At 39.5% G+C, this 19073-nt stretch overlaps 1 protein-coding gene across 3 annotated transcripts in view; it reads right to left on the bottom strand.

The window, feature by feature from the left end:
- Positions 1-19073, bottom strand: part of GSPT1 (G1 to S phase transition 1) — a 61054-nt gene that overhangs the window by 40308 nt on the left and 1673 nt on the right. The window contains exons 2-5 of one of the 3 annotated variants that reach the window (XM_014544171.1): positions 5341-5382; positions 5182-5223; positions 4198-4425; positions 2914-2947 (exon numbers count right to left, since the gene is read on the bottom strand). In XM_014544171.1, the coding sequence (XP_014399657.1) occupies positions 2914-2947; positions 4198-4425; positions 5182-5203 (284 nt within the window). In that variant the 5' untranslated portion in view covers positions 5204-5223; positions 5341-5382. Of the gene's footprint in view, positions 1-2913; positions 2948-4197; positions 4426-5110; positions 5224-5340; positions 5383-19073 lie in introns of those variants that run through there. The other 2 variants (XM_014544170.1, XM_014544172.1) reach the window with 2 other exon arrangements.

Below are 19073 nucleotides of genomic sequence, written 5' to 3'. Positions count from 1 at the left end.
CCCCCTGGTGGTCAGTGCACTCCCACAGGGGGAGCGCTGCTCAGCCAGAAGCCCTGAGCCAGGCCCACAGTTGGCGAGCACAGTGGCTGTGGCAGGAGCTTCTCCAGCCTCCGCGGCAGCACTAAGGATGTCCGACTGATGGCTAAGGTCCTTGTTGGACATCCCCCGAGGGCTCCCAGACTGCGAGAGGGCGCAGGCCAGGCTGAGGGACGCCCCCCTCCCGCGAGTGCATGAATTTCCTGCACCAGGCCTCTAGTATCCTATAAAATAACTGAATAGCAATCTTCAAATGATGAAGGTGGTGAAAGACAAGACTGAGGAAATGTTGCAAGTTAAAGGAGACAAAACAAACACAAAATGGAATTCTAGAACAGAAAAACATTACTGCAAAAACTGGTGAAATTCAAATAGATCTGTAGTCTAATTAATAGTATTATAGCAATGTTAGCTTTTTAGTTTTAATGATTATACTACAGTTATGTAAGATGTTTCCATTAGGGTAGGCTAAGTGAAAAGTATATGGGAAGTATGTACTTTTTTTACAACCTTTCTGTAAAGTCTAAAATTAATTCTATTTTAGAATAGTTTATTGATTTTGAGAGAGAGAGGAAGGGAGAAGAGAAAGAAACATCTAGGTGAGAGCTCAACATCGGTTGCCTCTTGCATGCACACTACCAGGAATCCAGCCCACAACCCAGGCATGTGACCTGACCAGAAATCAAACCAGCAATCTCTTTTGCTGCACGGCATGACACCCAACCGAGCCACACTGGCCAAAGCAATAAAAGTTTCTTTTAAAAAGCAAATGTAAATGCTATATAAAATGATTCCAACAGTGTTGTCCAGGCAATTAAGTCTTACTAATACACTTTAATACTTTAAATATATTATTTCTCAAAGTGAGATTATCTATGTATATAAAAGACTAAGCCACCATTACAACCAGATGACCAGAACGACCGGTTGATCAGTCACTATGATGCGCACTGACCACCAGGGGGCAGGCGCTCAATGCAGGAGCTGCCCCTTGGTGGTCAGTGCACTCCCACAGCCAACCTCCCATAGCCAGCCAACCTCCCACGGTCCCTCCCCCTGTCCCCTTTCCCAGCCAAAAGGCCCCAGCCAACCCAGCCCCAATTGGGACTGGGCGAGACAGCCCCGATAGACCCTGATCGCCGGTCAGACCTAGGGCCCCAACCTGTGCATAAATTTTGTGCACCGGGCCTCTAGTTTTAAAATACTTCCTTAGGAATTCCAGTTCTAGCTTTCATCTCTATGGGGTTCTCTGTGCAGTCATCTGTAGTGCATGTTTCTAACCATTTAAGTATAGAATCCCAGTGAAATACCAATGAAAATTACAGCCCATAACCAAAAATATACATTCTTCTAAAACATCATCAAATGGGCCCAACACTATTATCCGTTAGAGCCTTAGAAGAGGATCCTTGTTTTAGAGTCTGTTGGGGAATCTTCAAAAGTGAGAATTGGAAAGATTATCAATTAAGATTACTAAACAAGACAAGATGATGATATCTAGATCCTCTGATGACAGCTTTAAAAAATGGGTCTAATCTAAGAGGGATTAAATATTTAGGACCTGTGAATTTAAAAGATTTTTCAATACTAGAATATGTTCCTGAAGGCCAACCATGGTGTCTTCATACCTTAATAACTTACATAATATAATAAAAAATTATCTTAGCATGTTAGCCAGACTACCTTATATTTGATTAAATCCACATAAATTTAAGGAGTTGATGATGAGGAAACGCCAGTTCTCTTTATGCACCAGGTTCAAGAGCTGGTTTTTATTATTTCCAAGAAAATTATATTCAAAGAGTAAAATTTCCTATAAGTGAGGGTTGGTTCTTTATTAGTTTTTATAAAAAATGTAAAAGGTAATTTTCAGAAGTATATTTAATTCATGTTACATCAGAGTCTGACAGTGATCACGAAAGAATTTTAGTGATGGCCTATAATCCATCAGAAAATACTAATGATCACATTGCAAAAATTACTCCTTAATATCAGTCTTCTCTACAGGTAATGTCATTTTATTATTAACTAGAGGCCCAGTGCACAAAATTTGTGTGTGTGGGGGTTCCCCCCTCAGGCCAGCCTGCACCCTCTCCAATCTGGGACCCCTCGGGGGATGTCTGACTGCCGGTTTAGGCCCAATCCTGGGGATCGGGCCTAAACCGGCAGTTGGATATCCCTTTCATAATCCAGAACGTCTGGCTCCTAACTGCTCATCTGCCTGACTGCCTGATCGCCCCCAACTGCCCCCCTGCCAGCCTGTTGCCCCCAACTGCTCCCCTGCCAGCCTGGTCACCCACAACTGACCCCCCACCAGCCTGGTCACCCCCAAATGCCCCCTCTTCCAGCTTGGTCTCCCCTCACTGCCCACCGCTGCCAGGCTGGTCGCCCCCAACTGCCCCCCTCTGCTGGCATGGTTGCCCCTAACTGCCCCCCCACCCCGCCAGCCTGGTCACCCAACTTTCCCCCAGCCGGCTTGGTCGCCCTTCACAGCACCCCCCTGCCAGCCTGGTCACCCCTCATTGCCCCCCTCTGCCAGGCTGGTCGCCCCACACAGCCTGCTGTTCAGTCATTTGGTCGTCCCTCACTAACCCCCCTGCCGACCTGGTCGCCCCACACAGCCTGCTGTTCAGTCATTTGGTCGTTCCTCACTAACCCCCCCTGCCGGCCTTGTCGCCCCACACAGGCCCCACTGAGCCTGCTGCTCAGTCGTTTGGTCGTCCATTTGGTTATTTCAGATGTGACAGCCCGTGACTCTTTATATATAGATTTTTCTTAACTTGGGGTAATCTCCTTTGTATGATTTTATGAAAGTTGACAATTCCCAAAATTCATTCAATTGAGTTAATTCTATTATATAAGAAAAAATATACTTACATTATTTGTCCTCCAATGGTTGACTTGCCAGCATCTAAAAGTAATAACATCAACAATATGCAAAGCATAGGTATAAAAAAATTTTAAAAAGTCAACCAGTATATACATATAACAGAACTATGAAGATACGGTTTAGCATATACTATATAATTAAATCGTGCAAAAGCAACAGAAACTGTAGGAATCTATTGGTTAGTTACCTTCTCCCTTGGAAAAAGGAGCTATTAAGTCCCCCTAACAGCTTGATAATGATTTAGAACTACTTTACTGATAAAGAACAAAAGAAAGAATTTTTAAACAGAGTATTCCCTGACCTCCAGCTAAGAGCCAGGCAGCAAATGAATATAAATTACCTAAGGGTAGCCCTGCCAGCATGGCTTAGTGGTTGAGCATCTACTGGTACCTATGAACCAGGAGGTCACAGTTTGATTCCTCGTCAGAACATATGCCCAGGTTGTGGGCTCAATCCCCAGTAGGGGGTGTACAGGAGGCAGCCGATCAATGATTCTCATCATTGATGTTTCTGTCTCTCTTTCTCCCTTCACCTCTAAAATCAATAAAAATTTGGTGTTTTTTTTTTAAAAAAAAAAACAACAACAACCTACTTTAGGGAAAAACAAAAAACCCTAAGGGAGCCTTAGAGAACAGCAAAAATAGCCAAGAGCTGAGACTACATTTAAGTAGTCTGCCTTTCACTTTTAGTAGAGATTAGTGTTCCTATACAAATTTCAAAGGAGTTCTTGCTACTAAAAAAGTAGAAGGGTGTATCATCATATTCAGGGGAAAGCAGAGATAAAGGGGGGAAAAAAAAGGACACATGATTGTATTATTTTTCTCCTCAGAATTTTGGGGATAGGTTAGATGATTAAATATCTAAGTAAATCAAATGGGTGGGGGGTAGGGGGTAGCTAAATCAGCAACCTATTACTAATTCTCATATCCCACAACATTCAACTACACAGTAAAGTTAATACAATAAAATTAATAAATTAAGTTCACACATAAAAAAGGCAAATTCCCTAGGATATTAAGATATCATAATATGCTCAGCTATCATCAAAGGCTAATTTACACATTATGTAAAAATATACTGAAGCTTTTCTCCCAGCTTCCATGCCATTACAGAATTGTTCATCTGCCCACCCTTTGAGAACGAAGTATTTGTTGACAACTTTCTGCCAGCTAAATAATCTAGCAAATCACAGTTCAGTTTCATGAAACATCTCCAAGTTATTAAAAAGATGTTCTATTTTATGTACCCAATCATAGCTATGAGTAACTTACCTACATGCCCAATGAATACTACATTTACATGTTCTTTTTTAGGAGCACCTGGTGGTGCAACCACAGATTTAGGTTTTGGTATTTCCTCTTCTTCCTCCATCATTTCTTGGGCATTTTCTTCTGGGGGTTTTCCATCTCCTAAGGAACCACCCCCTGGCTCTGCTTCACTTATTTCTTCTTTGTGCTCCCATGATTCTTCTGGGGACATTTCTGTCTCTCCATTTTCTACTGAAAGAAGGCATTTTAATTTAGTATTCTAAAAAATATTTGTAACATATACAGATACTTTAAAACATAGGTGCTTTCAATAAATGGAACTTGGCATATTTAGCTCCATTTCCTAATGTCTAGTGATATATAAGCAAGAAAATCTTTCACAACAGAAATGGATAATAGCTTTCAAGCTGGCCACACTGCTGACATCACAGCTTGACTCATATACTATGAGAGTTGCTATTTTACCAAAGCTTCATTTTCATTAGGACAAACAACATGTAAGCAGGAGATCTTAACATTCTTAACAGCCCTGTTATTCCAGTGTTAAGATGTCCTGACAGTAGAAAAAGATAAATTTTTAAATCAGAACACAGGAAAAGTGTGAAAGAATTTAGAAGATCTTTTCTTTTTCCTCTGCAAGTAATAACTTTGGCTTCAAGTTTATTAATCACCTTGGGAATATGAAACCCTTAAGAGTACTAAGTTACAAAAGGGAAGAAAAATTTTCACCAACTAAATGGAACAGATACAACTATTTAAACTGACTTTAACATTCCTCCATTCAATTCTTTTGTATTTGCAACACTAAATTTATCACAGCAGTATTAATGTCTAATTAGTTCTGCTTTCTAAATCTTCATAGCAAAGACTCAATGTCAGTTTTAAATGTAGGCATTATAATGATCATAACACTTACATTTGCACCTTAAATCTTGAGAGTGAAAGAGTTTCTTATTACTGTATTAATATGGTCAGAAATTTTCTTACCAACAGGTTCTGAAAGTTCCATGCTAACAGCTGAATTTGAACCTAGACAAGAAATTGAGATATAATATATATTTACAAAGCAATATCTAGCTTTACACACCATTACACAACTTGTTTTCTCAAATCAAATAGTAAAAGTGTCACATCATAGAAAATTACCTTCACACAATGACTGTTCCTCTTGAGAAGGTTCCACAGGTGCTGTTCAATAGAAATAAGTTCTATTAAAAATTAAGACCTATATATCCATTTTACTTACATTTTTAAAAACAAAAGTTCAAAACACAACAAAAATCTCAATAATTCAGATCAATGACTAACTCAGGTATTCCAATTAGAAGTCTCTGTTTAACCTACTTTAAAAAAATAAGTAACTAAAATATATTCATAAAAGCATGCTTATTCTCTTATTTTGCTTCATAAACTTTTCCTTCACAGATATTATAAAAGCAATCTGTTGCCCAGCACAGATCAAATTTATAAAATTTTTCTCAACAAATACACATTACTTCTCTAAATTCCCTTAGTAGCTCTAGACTAAGAAGGCTACGATTAGCCCTTTTTAAGATTCTATAATCACATTATCATCAAGATCCTCAAATAAATTATATTTGATAATAATAAAATAAAGTACTTCAGATAAAATCCTCCAACTATATATAGGCCTTTACAACATCTCAGAAAGGCAATTACAATGATGCCAGTTTTGCACTATGTTAAAATTCTAAGGTAAAGCACAATCCCATTTCCACACCATAAAACTACCTATGACATCACTAGAAGAGATACATACTGTTCCCCAACTATGCTTAAATTTATTTTTTATATCTGATAAACCTAAATGATACTCTAATATGAAAGTACCCCTGCTTTAAAGAATCTGCAAAATACAAAAAGACATCAAAGAATTTGAAGTCACATAAATCCTACACACAAAGTAATATATAATAATAAAAGCGTAATATGCGGACGTCCTTCCAGACAAAGCCAGGGCTGCGAGGGAAGCCCGGGTTCCCAGTGCCAGAGGAAAGCCGGTGCCAGCAGCCGGGGGAGGGAAGGCCTACTCTTGCCCAAATTTCGTGCATCGGGCCTCCAGTAAAGAATAATTAGTCTGGCTGGTGTGGCTCAGTGGTTGAGCATAGACTTATGAACCAGGAGGTCACGGTTCAATTTCCGGTCAGGGCACTTGCCCGGGGTTGCAGGCTCAATCCCCAATGTGGGGATGTACAGGAGGCAGCTGATCAATGATTCTCTCTCATCATTAATGTTTCTATCTTTCTCCCTCCCTCTCTGAAATCAATAAAAATATATTTACTTAAAAAAATAATTCATAACCAGCAAAAACTCATTTTAAAGACACTGGGGGGGGGGGGGGGGGGGGGTCCCTCAGGCCAGCCTGTGCCCTAGGTAAAGGGGGGGTTAAATGGTGATGGAAAGAATCTTGACTTGGGGTGTTGAACACAATACAATATACAGATGATGTATTATAGACTTGTACCCCTGAAACCTATATAATTTTATTAGCCAATATCACCACAATAAATTATAATAAAAAAATAATAAAATAAAACAACTGCCAGAAAGTATTAACACCTATAAGAGTCAAGAAAAGGTACTGGACCGAACCTTTAATAACAACAAGTGTTGAAGAAAGCAATTTCCTGCCCCTGAAAGGTAAAGGGCAATCAAGGCTTTCTGACATATCGAGTATCACTTAGGAAGATCATTCTATGGTAGTATATAGAAGAAATAGAGAGGGAAAGACACTACAGGTAGAAAGACCAGCATCACTACTACAAGAAAGCATGCCATTATGATAACTGAGCAATAAAACTAGAGGTGGGGTTAAGTGAACAGATAATGGATGGAACATCTAACAGGATTAGGAAGAAAGAGTGAAAGGTTTAAAATGACCCCCCCAACCTATGTTATAGAAATGGGGGGGTGGGAGCAGAAATCATTTCAACTAGATTTAGAAGGGGACAGGAATTGTACTTCAGACATAATAGAGATTAATCTTTTTTCATTTTCCTATTTCAAAGCAAAGTTTGTGGGTAAGGAAAAAATATTCAATTTTGAGATGAAGCCAGGCAATGCTAACTGAATAAAGTTCATATGCCACCCTAGAGATGGAAGAGGTAGCATGTAGTAGTAAAAGAGGCTAGAACTGAGCTGACTCCTGACTTTAAATCATGGCTTGTCACTAACAAGTTGTAAGATGCAATTATTTCATTGTAATTATGGAAATTACGCGCCATCCACCTGACAGGATTATTGAACGGATTAAATGAAGAAACTAAACAAAACCTTTGTTTAGTGAGAAATAACTTCTGGCACCTATCAGATATTCAACAAATGACAGTCTTCATACCCTAACGTGTACTGAGTATCAACTAAATTTTATCAGCATATACTGAGTATCTATTATGGCCAGACAAGGATACCAAGCTCTCACAAATCGATACAACGCTGGATGTGGGGGTGACCCTAACTCCAACTAATGTTTTTTTTAAAATTTATTTATTTATCTTTATTGTTGAAAGTATTACATTTGTTGTCCACTTTTCTCCCCATTGACCCTTTCTAGCCCGCTTCTGTCCCCAACCCCAGGCTTTCACCACACTATTTGTCTGTGTCCATGGGTTAATATTTTTGTGTCCATTTGTTAATATCTCCCCACCCACCCACCCTCCTCCGCCTTCTCTATGAGATTCCAGTCTGTTCCATGTCTCCATGTCTCTGGATCCAGTTTATTTTGTTCATTAGATTCCACATATGAGTGAGATCATGTGATACTTGTCTTTCTCTGACTGATCTCACTTAGCATGATACTCTCCAGGTCCTTCCATGCTGTCTCAAAGGGTGAGATACTTCTTTTTTACTGCTGCATAGTATTCGATGGTATAAATGTACCACAGCTTTTTTTATCCACTCATCTACTGATAGGCACTTGGGCTATGTCCAGATCCTGGCTATTGTAAATTGTGCTGGTATGAACATAGGGGTACATACATTCTTTCTGATTGGTGTTTCGGGTTTCTTAGGGTATATTCCTAGATGTGGGATCACTGGGTCATCAAATGGCAGTTCCATATTTAATTTTTTTAAGGATATTTCATACTGTTTTCCATAATGGCTAAACCAGTCTGCATTCCCACCAGCAGTGTACTAGGGTTCCCTTTTCTCCACATCCTTGCCAACACTTGTCATTTATTGATTTTTTGATGACAGCCATTCTGGCAGGTGTGAGGTGATACCTCATTGTTATTTTAATTTGCATCTCTTGGATGATTAGTGACTTTGAGCATTTTTTCATGTCTATTGGTCTTCTGTATGTGCACTTTGGAGAAGTGTGTATTTAGATCCTTTGCCCATTTTTTAATTGGATTGTTTGTCTTCCTTTTTTTAAGTGGAATGAGTTCCTTATATACTTTGGATATTAACCTCTTAGCAGATATATCATTGGCAAATATGTTTTCCCATGGAGTGGGCTCATTTTCATTTTGTTGATGGTTTCTTTTGCTGTGCAGCAGCTTATTTTGATATAGTCCTATTTATTTTCTCCTTTGTTTCCTTTGCCCTAGGAGATATATCAGCAAAAATACTGTTCCAAGAGAAGTCTGAAATTTTGCTGTCTATGGTTTCCTCGAGGATTTTTATGGTTTCACAACTTAACATTTAAGTATTTTTGAGTTTATTCTTGGGTATGGTGTAAGTTGGTAGTCTAGTTTCATTTTTTTGCATGTACCTGTCCAATTTTCCCAACACCATTTATTGAAGAGACTATCTTTACTCCATTGTATGCTCTTGCCTCCTTTGTCAAATATTAATTTATATTAATATTTTGGGTTTTTTTGTTTTCTTTTGTTAATCCTCACCCAAGGATATTTTTTTCCATTGATTTTTAGAGAGAGTAGAGGGGAGAAAGAGATAGTGATAGAGACAAACATTGATGTGAGATAGAAACATCGATTGGTTTTCTTTCTCATGCACACCAACCAGGGTAGGGATCGAACCTGCAACCCAGGTATGTGCCTTTGACCAGGAATCGAACCTTCGACCCTTTGATTCACAAGCTGACACTCTAACCACTGAGCAAAACCAGCCAGGGCTTTATTGAACTTTTTTGTGCTGTTTGCTCTCTCATTTAAATTCCCTCAAAAACCCTATGAAATACTATAATCACCACCATCTAACATACAGACATAACAGACTCAACTGGGCTTTTACAAGTTATACAAGTGCCTTTCCTCAAACAACCTCTGTTGAAAGTCAGTCAATAAAAGTAAACTAAGCCCTAACCGGTTTGGCTCAGTGGATGGAGCGTCAGCCTGCGGACTCAAGGGTCCCAGGTTCGATTCCGGTCAAGGGCATGTACCTTGGCTGCAGGCACATCCCCAGTGGGGAGTGTTTCAGCTGATGGATGTTTCTCTCTCATCGATGTTTCTAACTCTCTATCCCTCTCCCTTCCTCTCTGTATATATATTTTTTTAAAAAGTAAACTAAGTTATGATGTACAAGTATTTTAAAACAGGAAAAAGATTGAGACAACTGTTATAGTGGGCTCCCCCTCCTCACCTAATAAGATAGCCCCCAAACTGTAAGTGAGCTTTTCAAAATGAAAAAGTACATACACTGACCACCTAGTTCTAGATTCTAGAACCAACTCTTAGATTTACAAAAATACAGTATTTATACTTTACATACATAAAGCTGTAAAGTACTTCTTAGAACAGTGACATCAGTCATGAGACCACCTCCACATGGCTGCATAATGCAGCATAATAAAAAAATCTGTTCCGTTTTATTTTCCAAAACATCCTACATTTATAATGTTTAAGTTTGTAAAGCTCACAGAGGCAGAGAGTCAAGTACCACAAGCAATGAAAATGCTTAATATACTGAAACTAATACAAAATAATACTGAATGTAAACTGTAATGGAAAAGAAAATAAACCCTAGCCCCGTGGTCGGCAAACTGCGGGTCATGAACCACATGCGGCTTTTTGGCTCCTTGAGTGTGGCTCTTCCTAAGCCTTAGGAGTACCCTAATTAAGTTAATAACAATGTACCTACCTATATAGTTTAAGTTTAAAAAATTTGGCTCTCAAAAGAAATTTCAATCGTTGTACTGTTGATATTTGGCTCTGTTGACTAATGAGTTTGCCGACCACTGCCCTAGCCAGTCTGGCTCAGTGGATAGAGCTTTCAGCCTGCAGACCTAAGGGATTCTGGTCAAGGGCATGTGCCTCGATTAGAGGCTCCTCCCCAGCCTAGGGCCCCTGGTTGGGGTGCATGCAGGAGGCAACTAGTCGATGTGTTTCTCCCACATCAATATTCCTCTCTGTCTTTCCTTCTCTCTAAAACTCAATGGAAAAATATCCTCAGGTGAGGATTGAAAAAAGGAAAGAAAAGAAATGTTTAATTACAGGTAATGACGGTATTAAAGGGCTCAAAAGTAAGAAGTTGACCAGTTTCGTTATGTTGGAAAAAAGCTTTCCATGTATTCAGATGATGGATCACATTTATAAACCTTAGCAACATTTGCCAACTGATGTTTTGGAATAATGAGCCAGAAAAATAACAGATATAGCAAAATGTTTTTTAAATGTAAACTTCTCAATATAGTTGTACCCAGTATTCACAAATGCACGAGCAACCTTCTCTTGTTAATTCTACTGTTCTTATTCATAATGCATATGACATCCAGATTTTACTGACTACTATATGAGCAGGGGTGTAGAATTCTACTAAGCCCAAAGTCATTGTTCATGGTTAGCAAACAGATGACCACTCTAATTAGAGATTAACCTATCAGATCCTGCATGGTTCGTATCTGCTAGTGAAAGAGAAGTTAGTAAATCTCCTGAGGAATGAAATTATGGTTTCATATTTCCAGTGGTATCTCTATGTTCAGAAACACACCCTTATCAAATATTCAAGACAGGAACCATTCTAATTAAGTGGGAAAGTTATCTGAGTGTGGCAGGTTTTTTTGTTGTTTAATATATTTTTATTGATTTCAGAGAGGAATGGAGAGGGAGCGAGAGATAGAAACATCAATGATGAGAAAAATTGATCAGCTGCCTCCTGCACATACCACTCTATGGATAGAGCCTGCAACCTGGGAATCTGACTGGGACCCAACTGTGACCTCGTGGTTCATAGGTGAACGCTCAACCACTGAGCTATGCCGGCTGGGCTGAGTGTATCAGTTTTGAATAAAACTATCATACCCCAAATTGAAAAGAGAAACTAATACTACTGTTTATGATAAAGGAAGACTAATGAACTGGCTATTACTAATGAACTAGGTATATTACCACAAATTTTAAAACAAGAAGTGCAAAAGTTTTAACAGAAGACAGTCAGATAGTAGTTTAATACAGATGATAATCTGGATTTCTAAATAGTTAAAATTTGGTCATAGAGAAATAAACCAGCCAGACAAAAAAGGTCACATGTTGTACGATTACATTTATATAAATATTCAGAATATGTAAATCCATAAAGACAGAAAGGAGATTGGTGGTTGCCAGAAGCTGGGAGAAAAGGGAAAGTGGAGATTAACTATTTAATGGGTAGGAGTTTCCTTTTGGGGTAATAAAAATATTTTGGAGCTAGATAGAGGTGGTAATTATACAACACTATGACTAAATTGTTCACTCTAAAATGGTTAATATTGCCTGGCTGGTGTGGCTCAGACCTATGAACCAGGAGGTCAAGGTTTGATTCCTGGCCAGGGCACATGCCCAGTTGCAGGCTTGATCCCCAGTGGGGGGCATGCAGGAGGCAACCAATCAGTGATTCTCATGACTGATGTTTTATTCTCTCTCCTTCTCTCTCCTTTCCTCTCTGAAATCAATAAAATATATATAAAAAAACAACAACCACAAAAACACAGGGAACTGGGGTCTGAAATGGAGTAATTCAATTTACATTATTTCTAATGGGAAGCAATGCTTCAGTTTTTGAACAGCCTTCTGGGACAAATTAAGTTCGAGAACCCAGGTTCCACTGTAAATTTCCTTAGAGCAAAACCATTTATTAAAAAAACAAAAAAAACAAAAAAAAAATTAAAAAACCCAAATACATTGATAGCCCAGCTATGCTTCTTTAAAATCTATTGAAAACAAGTATAAAACTTTTAAGAAGCTTTGGTATGAATCACCAATTGACAGCTAAAAAAGAAATCTGAGACCTTAGAATAATCAAGAACCTTCAGCCAGTGAACAAATTCTTGCTTCCCAAAGATTTCTAAGAACTATGAGTAGAAATTCTAAATTAGCATGCCTCACGGATACACTAGTCAGAATTGCAGTAACCAAACTCACTGCTATTTAATGAGACAAGGAGTGTAAAAGATATCTGATACTCTACTCTAGCAAATTCCTAGCAAACTTAAAAAACTTAAGATATTCACGACACTTAGAAAATAGATCCTTAGTTTTATCATTAGGGTGACAAGATTGAAATTATTTACAACATAAGGCAATCTGTGAACAATTATTATTTGCAGCTTTGAAAGCCCTCTGCACCCTCTGTATGGCCCTCTTATCATGTTGTGTCTTCCATTAGAGTAAATCTGATCTCTTTCTAGACTCCTTTAGAATAATTTATTCATCTTGGTGCTGTCATTTCAAGTGCCTAGAACAGCATCCTGCATTCTGTAGGCAGTTCATTAATTGTTATACATATATCTGAGCAAAACCAGATTCACATCTCAAAAATTTCCATTCTAATACTGCTAACTCACCCCACCCCCATAAGGTTATCCAGTCTCATTTTTTCTTTCTCTTCAACCAGAAAAACAATACTATTTCAACACTAAGACATTTCCTCCCGAGCAAACAAAAGCAAGCAAAACCAAGCTTAAAATCTGTCCTCTATAATATCTCCCTAACTTGCCCTGATAAACTTTAACTGCTGCCCTTTCATGCAATACAATTCAGAAAGGGTGAAAAATAAAGGACAAAAGAATGCAAAAAGCTGTGTACTCACTGCACTAAATAAAACTTGTTCCAAAGACAGTTTATTCTCAATCAAAATTTCTAACAGTTTAAACAACTGCTCAATATGGCACAGCACTTGTTCCCTAAATCCTCCTGCTCAAGTCATTCAAGCATGTAAAATCATGGAACAAGGGCCCAAATTCAATAATCTAATAATCAGTAAGTCAAGTTTGGGGGGAGCGGGGGAGGAGAGACAGTGCTGCCTGTGCTATGCAGTGGTTACAGCTTCGGCCCTAGCCACCGATGGTTTGAGGATTCAATTCCCGGTCAAGTGCAGGTACCTGAGTTACAGGTTAGATCCCTGCCCATGCAGGAGGCAACCAATTAATGTCTGTCTGTCTCTCTCCTTCCTTCCCACTCTCTCTTTAAAAAAAAATCAAAGCCCTGACCGGTTTGGCTCAGTGGATAGAGCATCGGCCTGTGGACTCAAGGGTCCCGGGTTCGATTCCAGTCAAGGGCATGTACCTTGGTTGCGGGCACATCCCCAGTGGGGAGTGTGCAGGAGGCAGCTGATCGATGTTTCTCTCTCATCGATGTTTCTAACTCTCTATCCCTCTCCCTTCTTCTCTGTAAAAAAATCAATAAAATATATTTTTAAAAAAAAAATCAAAGGAAAAAATATCCTCAGGTGAAGTTTAACAAATACACACACACACACACACACACACACACACACACGACACTCTAGGAGCAATAGTTTCCCCTGATCTCCTCTGTCCACTCTGTTCCATTCACTGTCCCAAAGAAGCCTGAAAAATCCTGTATATTAGAATTGTTATTGTAGGCATTTCAGTCTTAGAGGAAAAAGAAAACAAATCTAAAGCCAAGAACCTTATTTATCTAAACTTATCTATCAGTCAACAGGTAATCCTATAGAATAAAGAGCTAATATGCAAATGGTCATCACACCCTCAAGATGTAAAGACACTCAACACTGGGGAGAGAGAAATGGGGACCAGCCAGGCACAAATGAGCTCGCAAGAGAGGAATGGGGACTAGCCAGGCTAAGGCCTGCGAGAGGGACAAGCCGCCTGCCCCACGGTCCCGGGCGCCAGCAGCTGCACCTGCGGCCTGCAAGAGGGACAAGCCACCTGCCCCACGGTCCCAGGCACCTGTGGCTACAGCCCCGGCAAAGCCACCTACCCATGGTCCCTGTGGCTGCAGCCAGCCCGGGTCCTGGGTGCCTGCGGCCAGCCAGAGGGAGGGAAGCCCGGGTCCTGGGTGTGGGGCGATCAGGACGGCAGGCAGGCGAGTGGTTAGGAGCCAGCGGTCCCGGGTTGTGTGAAGCAGTCGGACATCCCCTGAGGGATCCTGGATTGGAGAGGGTGCAGGCAGGTCTATATTAACCCCCCCCCCTGCACGAATTTCGTGCATAGGGCCTCTAGTGTTTAATAATAATAATAAAGTTTAAGAGTTCTTCTGGAGGAAACAAGCATTAGCAGTTTGATTCTGTATCTTCTCTACTCTGGGGCTCCAAAGACATTCTTTGAGACTACTGAATGATTAACAAGCATCCACCAAGTAACAAGCCTTCTAGTGAAGGTGGATGACACTTTGTTGCATAACTTGGTGAATATACTAAAAACAACTGAACAGTACATTTTTAAAAGGTGAATTTCATGTTATATTAATATCTCAATCATTAAAAAAAAATCCCTTCCCCCCATACAGGCATTCAGTGAAAACCAAGCACTACAAAACAAATATTTCTTTTTAAAATTCAAGTTCCACAATATAATGTGCTACATTTTGGAGACAGATCTTCCTCTGAGGACTGCTGGTTTTATTCTATACTTATTTTTTTAATGGCAGAGTTTTGAGAAATGTTGAGGGTGGAACAGTGGAAAGAGCATTACACATTACTTTAGAAGCCAGGGCTGCTCTTAAATCCAAGTGCTATAGTCTGAATATTTGTGCCCCACCTCTACCCCCCAAATTCTTAAGTTGAAATCCTAACACCTGAAGTGATAGTATTAGGTGGGGCCTTTGGAGGGCCCTACGTCATGAGAGTGGAGCCCTCATGAATGGGATTAGTGTCTTTACAAAGAGCTCTCTTGCCCCTGCTGCCATAAAAGGACACAAGAAGTCAACAGTCTAGAAGAGGGCCCTTGCCCAACCAGGCTGGCACCCTGATCACTGACTTCCAGCCTCCAGGATTGTGAGCAATAAATGTCTGTTTTTTATCAGCTGTAATATTTTGTTATAGCAGCCCAAATGGACTAAGACACCAAGTAACTAACCCTGATTAGCACTGCTAAACCTATTTCTCATTTACTGAAGAAGAAGAAAAAACTGAACTAGGTGCAAACTGGAACTTAAAGTACATTCTACCATAGAAAATGTTTGTTCTGGTATATATAACCCTTGTCTTCATATTTTCATTCATTTTAGGACCTCTACTTTGAAGAGCAATTACTTAGCCAATTTACTTGGCTCTGTACAGAGTATTGAACTAAAATGAATTACACCTAAATGGGTTCTACTTAGTCATGTCTTTGGAACCCTATATTAAATTTTCAAAGAGATCCTAGGTCAACACTGAAACCTAAGCTGGGATAGCTGGAAACAGGTATAACCAGCAGCCTTCTAGGGAAGGTGGATGACACTGTACAAAAGCATCTTCCTCTACTGATTGCTCAAGGTGCCCCTATAAAATTTAAAAAAAAAAGAAAGCCTGTTTTCAGGATAAATGACATATTCATCCTAGACAAAAATTTTAAAAGTCATTCATCCTAGTGCTCTATCTCTAGATTCCTTCAAGTGCTCTCTGGTATCTAGTTTAAATACACACACACACAGCAAATTTCAGCTATGGCTTAACAACAAAAGAAACATGTTAGCCCTTCTGTCTATTTCCTCACTATAAAAAAAATTGCAAACTTTATGATTCCTCCTTTGTAAACTCAATCTAAGTGCTGTTTCCATTTTTCCCCCTACTGCTTCCAAGCATAGTTTTCTGCTCTGATGGTATTTTATGGACTTAAATGGGCTTGGAACATGCAATCCAACAGTCCCACATAACTCAGGACCTCAATTTAGAAAATCCATTCTTTTTCAAATAAATATCCTACAAAGGATAATTTTTAAAAACATAACTCACATTTTGTAGAAGCAGCTGGTAAAGTCTGTAACATCAAAATAAGTCTCTGATAAAAAAGAAAAAGTTGACCATAATGTAGGGACTTTCCTTACAACCACTTCCCTACACATTTTTACATCTCTAACTCCCAGTAGGTCACAGAGAAAAGAATTAAGAGTAAAACTGCAAATTAGCAACTATCAGGAAGAGGAGAGTTCTCCTGGGTAAGAGTTAATGCCTAACCCAGAACTCATTGTTCAGTATGAGTTTTGATACATATAAGAAGGTACATGAGCCCTAGCCGCCTTGGCTCAGTGAATAGAGCATTAGTCTGCAGACTGAAGAATCCCAGGTTCGATTCCAGCCAAGGGCACATGCCTGGTTTGCGGGCTCGATCCCCAGTCGTGGGCTTGCAGAAGGCAGCCGATCAGTGATTCTCTCTCATCATTGATGTTTCTATCTCTCTCTCATTCTCCCTTCCTCTCTGAAATCAATAAAGAAATATATTAAAAAAAAAAAAAAAGGAACATGATACCTAAAATGCTGGTTCCAGGACTGTAGGATTAATCATTTAAAAAGCATAGAATATAAGGGAAATATCAACCATACTGCTTTAGTATTTTAATTTTGATGTTGATAACACTATAACAAAGATGACTTCTTTTTCTTATTAGGGTTTTATCTTGAGAACACAATATCTGAATTTATGTCTTATTCTTTAGGTATTTTGTATATCCGAAGATCTGTACTATTCTAGGGAATGATAGCTTAGGAGTGAAGATGATTTGAACTTATTTGTGTTTAGAGGGTATCTGAAATTAAACCAGGCAGATCCATCTACTCAGACCCTAACCATTGCCCTAAAGTAAATTGCTTGAAGAAATCAGTTCCCAACGATTATAGGTGGAGAGTTTTTGATGTCTATATTCAAGTGTAGATCAAAGAAGCTCAAATACAAGGATTGTGGACTGACTGAAATGACAACCGGATTGAGCAAAAAAGGGATGAAGACGATTAAGACTCAAACTCAGGATAAACTAAGGCAATGGAAGGACTCAGACAGAACATGTGAAATTCCTTAAATAAAAATTTATTAGCTTAAAAAAAAAAGTTAATGCCTAGTCTGCCTAGTCATTCAACAATTGACCACTATTCCAGACCACTGCTCTAAGGATAGCTGTCCCTGATGACTGATGGCTGTCCCTGAATGGCTAATAGGTATAGCTAGGCTGGAAATAGGTCTAGCTATAGTGGTGCTGATGGCTCCAGAGTAAGGAGGGAGGACCAAAAAGAAAATGTCTGGATAAAAGGGATCTGTATGATAAAGCACTGGAAATAAGCACTTTTAGGAGCTGTTAAGTAGATTAGTTTAAGTAGCCAAAATGGCTTGATATAAGCAAAGAAATAAAAGCTAAGTAAGCTTCATTGTTCAAAGGGAAAACATCAAACACCCACACAAGCAAAAGAAATACCCATCAATAAAACAACCAAATCCAAACTGTGTGCTCACATATGTACATACTTGCAAAAGTATTTCTCCAAAGTCTCTTTTTGCCTCTAGAGAGAAAATTGTAGCAAAAGTTTCTGAAGAAACTAAACTTTTATGGTGTCCACTTATCTAAGAAGTACTATAATATAGAACTTTAAAGAGAAATCTACAATATGCTCTCACAAATTGCTGGGAATAACTACGATCCAGTTCCATACCCTCACTAGAATGCAAGGACATTCAGCCCTTCCCTTTTTCTCTTTAAGCTAATACTACTGACAGTTCCTAAAATAAGCAACTTTTATTTATTTATTTATTCATTTTGTTAATCCTCACCTGAGGACATTTTTTCCTTTGCTTTTCAGAGAGTGGAAGGGAGGGAGGGATGGTGCGAGAGAAACCTTGGCCGGGAACCAAACCCACGATCCTGGGCGGACAGATGTTCTAACCAGATAGCAACACCGGCCAGGACAATAAGCAACTTTTACATAAGGAGAATACTTAAGTGCACTCATTTGATATTCCTACAAAATCAGTACCTGAAAGCATGCTATTACGGAAGCAGCCCCTAAATACAGGCAGATTTTTAAAGACCGAACTTAACTTGAAACCACTGAAAGTTTGTCTACCACCTAAGGTCAGAACCGCACATGGCTACTATTAAGTTATAACAAATGCTCGTGTCTGAATAGACTAGTTAACTGACACATAACATAAAAAAAGTGTCTTATACCCAACAACCTGAGTAAGGTAAACGATTTTGACACACTGAAAATTCTAAGCCTGTCACTGACGGAGGAACGTCCAAGTCCCACTTAAGAAAGGGAGCACACAAATTAATGTGATTTCCTACCCATGTCAAATGAGGTACTCTAACTTTGTGACATTTTGTGAACTTTACAAGCTTACAAAATGCGAAGGGTGAAAAAGATCTTTGTATTGATAGCCAACAGTTTCTGTCGGATCACAAGACTGCAATGCATCTTGGGATTCCTTTAGACCAGTCGGTGCCACAGATATTTAACACGTAATTACAGTTTCAATAATAGAAGTTGCAGCAAGAGACGCTCTCTCCTAGGCCTCAGGGTGAAGAGAAAACTCGATTCGTCCTCCCCAACTCCTCGGACCTTTCAACGCCCACCTACAGACTCGGGATTCCATCTGTCCTCACTTCTAGGCCTCGTGTTACTGCCCTGCCGCCGCCCCCTCTCCGTTCCATACGGTTCCCGGCTTAAGTGGGTAACTGGGGCCCAGAGCCCGGCTCCAAGCCCCAGCCGTGTCCCCAGCGCCCTCCTCCCGCCCCGCCCGGCCC

The sequence above is a fragment of the Myotis brandtii genome, unplaced genomic scaffold, assembly GCF_000412655.1.
Source record: "Myotis brandtii unplaced genomic scaffold, ASM41265v1 scaffold355, whole genome shotgun sequence".
Classification (NCBI taxonomy): Eukaryota; Metazoa; Chordata; class Mammalia; order Chiroptera; family Vespertilionidae; genus Myotis; species Myotis brandtii.
Note: the sequence above shows the minus strand (reverse complement) of the source record. Positions and strands in the feature narration are given on the sequence as shown.